The 11164-nt window shown below is 43.2% G+C and overlaps 1 protein-coding gene across 2 annotated transcripts in view; it reads right to left on the bottom strand.

The window, feature by feature from the left end:
* The window catches only part of Mon2 (MON2 homolog, regulator of endosome-to-Golgi trafficking), a 77497-nt gene that overhangs the window by 19630 nt on the left and 46703 nt on the right, over positions 1–11164 (bottom strand). For both annotated transcript variants that reach the window (XM_028786546.1, XM_028786547.1), the window contains exons 22-26: positions 9671–9846; positions 7469–7631; positions 5846–6139; positions 4433–4631; positions 1007–1632 (exon numbers count right to left, since the gene is read on the bottom strand). In XM_028786546.1, the coding sequence (XP_028642379.1) occupies positions 1007–1632; positions 4433–4631; positions 5846–6139; positions 7469–7631; positions 9671–9846 (1458 nt within the window). The remainder of the gene's footprint in view (positions 1–1006; positions 1633–4432; positions 4632–5845; positions 6140–7468; positions 7632–9670; positions 9847–11164) is intronic.

Genomic DNA, 11164 nt, shown 5'->3' with positions numbered 1-11164 from the left:
TATCTCAGGGGCAGTGTAGGGGTGCCGTGGTTATCTCAGGGGCAGTGGAGGGGTGCCGTGGTTATCTCAGGGGCAGTGGAGGGGTGCCGTGGTTACTAGCAGATACATCACCAGCGTCTCCATCATCCCAGCTGGGAATAAAGGAACTAGACAGTAGTCTCCTCACAAATCAGCCTGGACAGCTGACTTAGGTTCTCTCGTGTCTTGTCTGGTTACTGAGTTGGCCTTTTTTGTTAATGTTTGCTTCCTGACATAGTCTCACACTGTAACCAATGCTGGGCTCAAACTTCATGCGAACCTTCCTATCTCAGATTTCCAAGTGCTGGGATTACAACTTTTCTGTTGTTGTTTTTTTTTCCTTAACACATTTTTACGTGTATATTTTCGTACCTTGCAATGTGTGTGGAGGGCAGAACAACTTTTGGGAGTTCTTCTGCCGCGTGGGTGCTAGGGACCATAATCAGGCTTGGCGGCTAGCTCCTTTACCTGTGTAGCCATCCTGTTAACCCTTGCTTAGGATCCTGATAGCTATGAACTGAGGTATCAATTTCCTGGATAATCTAAAAATGCTTTCATTTTGATATGGTCTTGTTTCCCAGTCTGGATTTATTCATGATTTTTTTATATCTGTTTATTGATTCATTGTAGAAAACAAAACATACGGCTAAAAGTACAAAATTTAAAGCTGCAGTAAGAAAACCACTCTTTCAAGCTTACACTTGTGTCTTAGTATAGATATCAACAATTCAGAATTAACTTTGACTAGAATTAGAAGACACAAGCAGCTTCTTAACTCAAAACAGATCTGAATTACTTTTCTTTTAAGTATCTCAAGAATAAGTTTTAAAAATATTGACAATCTTAACTTTATCCCAAAGTGTACATACACAGCAATCTCAGAAAACCCTAAATTTATCTTCTGAAGTTTACTGAAAAAAATAAATAAATAAAAATCCATAGAATCATACTCATTACTGCTTTTATGCAAGCATTAGAATCCCGTTACCTTCTGGAGAACATCTAAGGCTGTAAGCACAGCTTCCTGTAAACTGGTCAGGACGGCTTCCGTGTAAGACGGGAGAATGAAAGGAGAGGCGTCAGAACTTATGGGGACCGAGACAGCGCTGTGCAGGATGACTCCCAGCTTCTGCAAGTCGGCCATGCTGAAGCCAGCCTTGATGTGCTGGTAGAGGGCTGGGAAGATCTGGATTAAGGCTGTGAGGAAAGGCTGGCTGGGGATAAAGGTGAGCCCGTCCACAGTGCTTGGAGGCTCTGTGCTCTCAGAGCCCGTCCTGTGCCAGGTGTTCCAGGCAGCCCACCAGAGCTTCAGGTCGTCAAGCTCATCAGTCACCACGGGAGGCTGCTCAGAGCTGCACCTTCCGAGTTTGTCTCCAATGGAATCTGTTCTTACAAACGGCCTGCTCAGGCCTGGGCCTGAGATGTTTCCTATAAGGACAGGCACAGGCACATTCACTACAGGTGTCTCTGGCTTCTCTGAGTCTCGGACAGGGGACACAATCTGTAAGATTTCCTGGAAGCTTTTCAGAGCGGCCAGGGACACTTCGTTGTTTTTACTGAGTGCAGCTGACTGAATGTGGTCAAGAAGAACATCCCAAGCTCTCGAAAAATCTCCTGTATCAAGAAAACGGGGTGGGGTCAATTAGCATTAAAATGACCAAATTCTCTTAGAGACTTCGAAGCACAGTTGCTTTATTTTCTGCTTAAATTGACACAGAACTCAAAAGAATAAAATTGGATCTAATGTAGTAAAACCATGACTCCTGGGCTGGCACAATGGCTGACAGAGAGGCCCTTGCCACACAAGACTCACAACTGAGCTCCAGCCACACAACCACAAAGCCTCATGGGTAGCCTGCCTCCACAGTCCAGACACTCTTACAGGGAGACTCTTAGAGTGCAGTCAGGACAGCCACACAGAAGCTCACAGGCCAGCTACCCTGCAGTACCCTGGGTGACAGGGACAGAGACTGCATCAAACAGGTGTCGGGAGAGAATCAATTCCCTCAAGCCGTCCTCCAACTTCCACCATGCGTGCTGAGCAGAATGTCCACACATGCCCTCCCATATGTAATAATAAGCATGCTAATTAAAACTACAACTCCCACTTATGAGAAACTCTATAAATAGGTATGTACATGTTAAGTGGGGAACACACCTCCTTAGAAGCTTTGCCTAAGGAGACTAGAATAAAAATATAGGAGGAAAAGCAGAGCTCCCAGTGGTGCTGTCACTCCCTGTCTACTTTTATTAATGATCTAATCCACGGTCCCTCCCCACCCCTTCCCCCAGTATTAGGGGCTGAACTGGCATGTTCACGGACGGGAGGCAAGCAGTCTATCCCTGAACTCCCCACAGCCTAAGATGCTCTCAGTCTTAACCACCGGGGAGAAGTCGGAACTTACAACAGCACGGCACATGATCTGAATGTCTGACTGTTTAAACAAGCTGTATGTCATGCTTCAGAAAGTTCCCGATAGTCTTCACATGACAATGGCTCTGTGCCCCTGAGTTTCCTGAGATACTCTTCAGTGGGCTGGCAAGATGGCTGGAGCAGATGACTACCTCCAGCTCTCATGGCCCACATGGTGGAAGGAGAGGACATGTCCCTGAACGTTTCCTCACCGGGACTACGTGCTATGGCGTGGGCGCGTGCGTGCTCCCTGCCACACACACACAATAAACAATACTGAGAGAAACCACCAACCAGTAAGTTAGCTTTGTAGAAGTCTACATATAGCTATACATAATTATATGTCACATATGGGTCTGTTAAAAGCAAACTTACTAGTGTTCACATTATAAAAAATTATTAAGCCATCTGAGCTGGCTTCTATTTTCATGTAAGACATTTAAATCGGTACTCAGCAATCCATGCCTGTTGGCATAAAGTAAACACAGGTGTCAACGGTGATGTTTTGTATATTCCTTCATATGTAAATATGATGTGTATTTGTATTTCAATCATATGCAAATCATAAACAAGGAGAAAAACCCACATTAAACAAAAATACACTGTGTGTGGTGGCACAGAGCTTTAATCTCAACACTTGAGAGATAGAGGCAGCCTGGTCTACAGACTGAGTTCCAAGGACATCCAAAGCTATACAAAGACCCAGTCTCAAAAACACTAGAGGGGGTTAGGGAAATGGTCCATTTGTTAAAGTGCTTGCCAGGCAGGTACATGAGGGCCTGAGTTTGACTTTAATCTCCAGAACATATGGTAAATAAACAACAACAAACAAACAATAGGTGCCATGGGCATGGGCTTTAATCATAGAGTGCTTGGCATGCAACCATAAAGGCTGGGGTCCAAATCCCCTACCTCTATATAACCGCTAGAAGTGGCTGCATGTGACCCTGTAACCTGAGCACTCGGGGAGCACAAAGAGGAGTTGTAGGTTCAGCCGGGGCAGAGGGTGATGGCAGGACATCCAGTGCTGTCTACTGACCACCAAGTTCTGCTCTCGCTCGATCACATGCTCGGCCGTGGAGACCTCCCGCACAGCACTGGCTGACCAACAGTACCTCTGTCCACTTTTCCATCCTCCCCCGACACCGCCATTCAAACCGAAAGCATTACCAGCTCCCCCTGGGTTCTGGCACCTCTAACGGGACAGTCTTTGTTTTGGGCACTGTCCTGTACAGTCTAGGATGTATACCATCAGCCCTGCACCTACACTCCAGGAGAGCGAAGCTCTCACCCGACCCTAGTGCTACAGTAGTGTAAGCTCGAGCATGCTGGAGAACCACTGATATGCATGGACAGCCTCCTCAGCGGTCTGCTGTGACACTCACACCCCCACCCCCATCTCGCCAGCCAGAGCCATCTTTCTGAACCAAAAATCTGATCCAGTCTCTTTATGGCTTAAAACTCTTCGACATTTTGCTTTTCTGTCCCTTGCTGTTAAGATGAGGACACACTAACTACCAAGGCCTGGCCTCCTACTCCTCATCTCGTGCCAGCCTGCTTGACACTCCTTCTGGAGTCTGCCATTTATCTCCAGCCTGTCCTCATCTCCCCTTACCCTGACCTGATGACCTCTCACCTCCCTGTGATCTCAGGTTGCCATGCAGGTGTCACCAATCCACTCAAAACTCACAGTGCACTACCTTTCTTTGTGGCAGTAGCACTATAGCCATTTTGGGCTTATGGGCATAATTATGGCTCTTCTCTCAAGTTCAGCCTTGTATGTATTCTGTTCATCACTGGACTCTGAAAGGTGATCCAGAGTAGGTTCTTTTTCCCCTCAATGAAATGAACATGTACCTACCACACTAAAGCCTACAGTTAAGACTGTGGGCTATTCTTGGGAGGTAGTACAATCAATTCCCAAAGACTTTCTTATGTATGTTCCAAACTTCCTTTAACACAACTTACTTCTATAAGCAGAGAAAGACAATATGTGCATACCTAGAGGCTGCAGTAAGTATCTTCTGGTGTTAAAGATCCTTGCTACTCCGGCCAATGTCAATACCCAGGTCTCAGCCCACTGCTTCTCTGCCGTGTCTCTTGAATGATGAATTAAAATATTTCCACCTCCAGACTCAATCTTTTCTTTGTCTGCAGTAGTAGAAGATTCTCGAACTCGGTCCAGTAGATGAAAGAGTACCTAAATATTTATTTTAAAGATCATATAAAAAGTATTGATGAGTTAGCTTAAGATATGGCAAAAGAAAGTAGAAGTTATAAAAATATGTTAACAGTTTTATTAATTCACATAAATTAGAGAAATTGACTAAAAAATACAACTGTACTCTTAAACTTATCCTTTGGTTCATGGAATATGAAAAGGTAAATTACCAGACAGAGCGCCAGCCAGGACTTGTTATGGAAACAAGGATCCAGGCCCAGGCAGAAAGTATTATCATGGGATGTCCAGACTGACCTCAGGACTAAATGAGGTATTGGAAAACACAACCAACAAGAAAAAATTAGTTAAAACTTCGGGAGTTTTTACACTTAAAGGAAAATAAGAACAAACAGGGGAGGAGCACTGAACATAGGTGTTTATGAAACAAAAAACATCACAGACAAGATGAACTAATAGGTTAGGCACAAGGTCCTGGGTTCAAGTCCTAGCACAGTCACAGAAAGAGAAGGAAGGAAAGAAGGTCAGGAGACTACAGGAGAGAAAAGAAAAATCGGAGGAGGAGGAAGAGGAGGAAGAAGAGGAAGGAGAGGAGGAAGGGGAGGAAGAAGGGGAGGAAGAGGAGGAAGAAGCAGTATTGTCTTTGGTGGTGACTTTACATGCAGCTTTAAAGAACTGGAGACCCTGTCTGGTTTGCCAGGGAGAAAGAGAGTGGACTTGGGAATGGAGATAAAAGCCTCCGGCTTCTGTGGGTACCTGTGCACACCCCTTCCTCCCTCCCACCTCTGCCACACACACTCTTGTGCGCGTGTACACACACATACAGAGTAAAAATAATAAAAATCAATCTTTAAAAATTAACTTGTCCGGGCTAGAGAGATGTCTCAGCAGTTAAGAGCACTGACTGTTCTTCCAGAGGTTCGAGTTTAACTCCCAGCAACCACATGGTGGCTCACAACCATCTGAAATGGGATCCAATGCCTTCTTCTGGTGTGTCTGAAGACAACAATTACAGTGTGCTCACACATGTAAAATAAATAAATCAAATTTTCAAAAACATTAAATCTATTCTATTTTCTATGATTTAAAATATGACAAAGCTAATGTTTTTACTTTGCCAAATAAACAACTGCACAGGGATGATTCTTTAAAAAGTCAAGACATTTAACTGAAAAATGCATACTGAAATAGCACTTGTCAACTAAGAGCTAACAGCCCCAGCTGTCCTCCAGTACCTTCCAAATAACAGTGTGCCAGGTGGAGTGCTGCAGCAGGGTCCCGTGCGCACCGATCGTGGAGAACAGAGTCTGGCCTGCGCTCTTCCTCACGGCAGGTCGGGGGTCCACACAAAGCTCCCCCAGCTTTGCATAGAGACACAACCATAAGCAATCAAATGGTGGCGCTGGGTGGAATGGCCGGTTCAGAGGCACGCCTTTCTCCTCAGCCTGCTTCTGCAGAGCTGCCTCTTCTTTATCTAACTCTTTTTCAATAGTTTCCCCTCTTTGGAAAAAATAATCTGAAATATTCCACTAAAAAGAAAAGCATACAGATAGAACTTTATTCACGAATTTTGTTTTAAGCTTCACAACAGATTCAATACAAGCATTTCCCTCACCAGTGCCTCTAATTTCAGGAAAAAGTAGCTAGTTATTTTGTCTTAGCATTAACTTTTATTGTCCTGTACTTTTTATTATGAAAACTTTCAAGTGTATGTAGAAAAAATAATAAATTTCAATGTGCTGATATACATGGCATCTTGTCATTATAATCCTTAACTAAATAATATACATTAAAATGTTAACTAAAACAATAGCATCACACCATAAGAAAATAATTCCAGTGACACTTAATCATTTATAATCCCATACAAAAACCAGTCACTCTCGTCACATAACCTTTACACTTGTCAGGTAACGTAAGGCTTTATTCTCAACAATACTGAAGTATGTGAATTAAGGACGACCGGCTGAGCGCTGGGGCCATCGACAGGAAGTGAAGGAGGGCGGTCAGTGCTGACTGAGTTCAGTTAACCAGCTGCTCTTTGACAGCAGCTTAGTCTGGGACCGAGCACAGTCTTCTATGGCCATATTTTCATAGAAAAATACCAACTTACCTACTTTGCACGAGAAATTTAAAGTTCAATTTTATGAAACTTCTGAGTCACACAAACATTTTGGAGATTCTAGATAAAGCACTTAGCTAACTCAGGGAAATGTAAGTTCAGCTTCACAAACTTTCAATTGTAACATGAAGTCAGAGAGTCTAAACGGTTTCCTTAGACAAACTACAGATACTGGAAGCAGTTCTCTTTATACTTGATTCATGTGAAATACTTGCAATAGGCTAACCTACTACTTCCATACTCAAGATATGTAAAATGAGATTCAAATGTCAATAATTCAAGAATCCACAAGCACTAAACATACACAGGCCTGTCTTCAGAGCCTTCCACTACAATATGTTGTCTCCTGTGTCTAACAGTATTTTTAACAGACTTTAAGTCGACACAGATTGTCAGTTACTAAACAGTCTCTGAAAATGTCATTAAGATAATATTTAAGGTCACTTAATCTGCCGTCTACATCAATCATGGTTTTCATTATATGCGTTTACAATTATTGTTCATGAAGTTCTCTCACAAACTTGGCAAAACTCAAACTTCAAAGGTCAGTATGTGGTAACTGATGTCCGACTACTAATGGACTAGTACCGAAATTATTTACTTCTTCATGGAGGATATGTGTGGTACCTAAAAGTCAGTAACAATTTCAGGAGTCCACCCTATATTTGCAAGCATTCACTGTTACTGCATAAAGTCATTTTAAAAGGATCTATCATAAAAACGCAATAGTACTTACCAATAAGCCTATTGACGTCAAACTAATATTAAGTTCTTGGTTATGCAGTCCAAAGCTACCTGCAACATCTACAACTATCTGTAGGCAAGAACAAGGCATTGTGGGTAGAAAATCTGTCACAACCAACTGAAGACACTGAAAGGCAGTTCTTATTAATGATTCTCTGAAAACAAAAGAAACAGGAAATGTGAATTTAAAAGAAAGGTGTAGGAAAACCTTACAATAAGTCAACCAAGCAAACTTTTATTTTAGAATTTAACAGGGAAGCCCTTTCTGGTTGCACAGTACCTCAACAGCCTTATGCTTTCTCACATAAACAAAAGTAAAGGGACCTTGATGAGATTAACAAGTTAAGATCAGATTCAACTCTAGCACTTATCTCTGTGCGTTTGAGGCCAGCCAGAGCCACACAGGGAGACTGCCTCAAAAGAGATTAGACTTATAGAGGGGAAATCCTTAGCACTACATACCAACTAACAACCCGGAGTCCCTGGGACAATGCAGGGGAGGGGAGACTGCCACAGGTCCTTTCTCCCTGATGTCTGATCTGACTTCTGTGGCCCAGCGCATACAGAAAGTGAGCTTACTCAGTACCTAAGGACAAGTACCACTGCTGCTGTTCTTAATATCTAAATAGTATCTTTTAAAAATATCTAAACACAATTACAGATCTATTCTGTGAGAAAAGTACAGTGTAAATTTCACAAGAAGCAGATGGTCTTAGAGAAAAAGTTCAGTGGCGTTCTGGCTAGTTCTTCAGTCCACCTGACACACCAGAGTCATCTGAGGACTGTCTCCATCAGCTGGCCTGCAGGTGAGGCAGCAAGCATTTTCCTGATGGTGAGTGACATGGGAGGACCCTGTGCACTATGGTCCACCCGTGTCACCCCTGGACAGGGCCTGGGTTGTAAAGAAAGCCACCTAAGCAGTCCACAGAGAGCAAGCAGTGTTCCCTGATGGTTGGTTTCTGCTTCGGTTCCTGCCTTGACTTCATGGTGGACTATGCCTGTGACATGTAAGCCCAGTAAGTCGTTTCTTTTGGTCCTGGTGTTTCTCACAGCCACTGAACGTAAACTAGAACTAATGGTAAGTGACATGAATAATGTCACCCTCACAGCACACATTCTACCCTGGGTTGTAAGTTAAGAAATCAGCTTCAACTTGACACAAATTGGTCTTTTTACTTTAATAATCTCAGTATGTTGTACTATTTAAGAATATTTACTATTACAAATACTTAAACATTTATTTCTCTAATACTGTCATTAATCGTCTCCACAGTTTTAACAACACTGCAGTGCACTTGTCACTAAATAAAGCATATGTGACACTGTACAACTCAGATACGCATATCCAGTACCTGCTCAATTTCTTCACTGATGTTCTATCCTAAGTTAGGTAAAATCCCAAATCCCATCCTCCTGTGATCTTTCTCTGTCTCTATGTATTCAGTGGGACTGACTGTTTACCTACGTCATAAATGTGAGGATCGCTCCGCACTGCACTTCTCCCTCTGTGCCATTCAGTCCGGTAAATCCTCCACCATCTCTCACGTCTAAGGAAGCATTGTCAGTACTCCCATACCTCCTGCTCTCTTCTTGTGCCCTTGTCCCAGTGGTGTCTGTCAAATGCCTATCTGATTACATCACTCTCCTGTGCAAACTCAAACACACTCAAGGAAAATGCAAATAGCCTTTAGGAGCACATGATGTCATTTATGTTCTGCCTCCACCCCTTCCACTGGAGTTTTGTTTGGTGTACAGTACTTTCTTCCTTGTGCTCTCCTTCTAGGGGAGTGGCCATTTATTTGTGTACTCAGAACAGCTAACAAACTCAGTTCTGGGAATACACTAAGCACAGAATAAACGTTTAAGAAAAAAATTAAGAGTCATTTTAAAGCAATTTCTTAAGACTTCCTAATATATGGAGTTCTTTAGATGCATTATAAAATGTTAAGTTAGTTTATTTATCTTATAATAAGATCTTATATTCTAATATAAATGGCACCAAACAGTAAATCTTCTATCCCTTTAAAAGCACAACACTTGAAGGTTCCCGGAGCTGCGTGGGGTAGGCCATGGAACACTGTGACAGAGAGAGCTTGGGCATGCGCAGTAGGGCAGAAATAAAGCCTCTCACTGCAGACGTCAGGGCGGCTCCCTTCTGACCCCTTACATGCTGGGTATGCACGTAAACACTTACCCTTGATCATTTCGGATTGCTCCCATGACCCCGAGCACCAGTGGCCACCCAGGCCCAAGACTGTCCCCCTGGCTCTGTAGAATCTGCAGCACACATTCTAACTGCTTGAGTCGAATATCTGGATGGTTAATATTGGACATCTCTTTTAATGGGTTCAATAAAAGCAGCTGCAGTCTCTAAAAAGGGGACAAGAAGCTAATCAGGCAAAGACATCCAAAAAACGCAGGCAGCCTTGTTACAACTGTCAGGCCCACCACTAGCATCTTTCTGCAATGTCATCTCTTCACTTCCCAGTTGGATGTGGGCTCAAGTGATCTCGTGCCTCAGTTTCTCAAGTGCTGCGACTACAGAGTGGAGCACCCATCTCGGCTGTTCCCATGAGGGTTAGAGTCACCTCATTCACAATACTGCAGTAAACAGAAATTTTCTAGTAAAAGAACAGAATATGATTTCTCTAGCAGTGATCTTCAGAGCTTTGCCACTTCTCTGCTTTCTGTTGGTACGCACTATGTCAGGGGAAAGGTGGGGCTACCTCTCCACACAGACCCACCCAGAAACAGATCTCACTGAAGGAAATATATCCTTAGCTACACTTAAAGAAAAAAAGTCCCAATATCTAGTATTATCTTTCATTTACTGTATTAGTGTATATATGGCATGTATTTAAATGTAAAATTATCAAGTATGATATAATAAAAACTGTAAGGTTTGAAATTATATGCTTCAATAACAATTATTATTATTAACATAAATGACAAAATGCCACAAAATGTGTTGAGACAAAAAGCACTGTGTGTTACATCTTCTGACATCTAAAACGCACTTCATTGTTTGATTTTCTTCGCTCCAAATTTTGTTCTTTGTGGCTGATTTACTAAACAAATACTTATTAAGCTTTCTCCATGCATTGAGTATTGATCAGACACTGAGGGTACTAAAGCGAGTAGAAGAGGAGTCAACTTTTCTTTAGTCACCACTTGTTAAGTGTTTAAGAGTGTGTGTCAAGTCACCCGTGTGGAGGTCAGAGAACAGCTTGCAGGAGTCACATCTCTCTTGCAGCATGTGGGTCCTGGGAATTGAACCCAGGGTCTCAGAATTGACGGCAATCACCTTCACCCACTGAGCCATTTTGTCAGCCATGACATTATACTTTTTTTTAAAGCCTTAAACCAGAGCCAGGTTTGGTGACACATGTCCACAGTTTCAGTACTCAGGAGGCAAAGGCAGCCAGCCTAGACTCTACCCTCAGACCCTGTCTTCACATATCAAGAGCAGTGGGTGGCCCAAGTGTTAGAGCGCTAACTGCCCAGCAGTTCAAGGTCGTGGCTTCAGTCCCTAGCACTAACCAAAAGAAGAAACAGAACAAGTCCTCAAGCTAGAGCAGAGACAAAGGAAGTCACTGAGGTGCAAGCTCCGGGAGGGAGAGGGAGGGGGAGAGGGAGGGGGAGGGGAGGGGAGGGGGAGGGGGTAGACGAGAGGGGGGAACACACTATG

This window comes from Grammomys surdaster, unplaced genomic scaffold (assembly GCF_004785775.1).
Source record: "Grammomys surdaster isolate TR1022 unplaced genomic scaffold, NIH_TR_1.0 125548, whole genome shotgun sequence".
In the NCBI taxonomy this organism is placed as follows: Eukaryota; Metazoa; Chordata; class Mammalia; order Rodentia; family Muridae; genus Grammomys; species Grammomys surdaster.
Note: the sequence above shows the minus strand (reverse complement) of the source record. Positions and strands in the feature narration are given on the sequence as shown.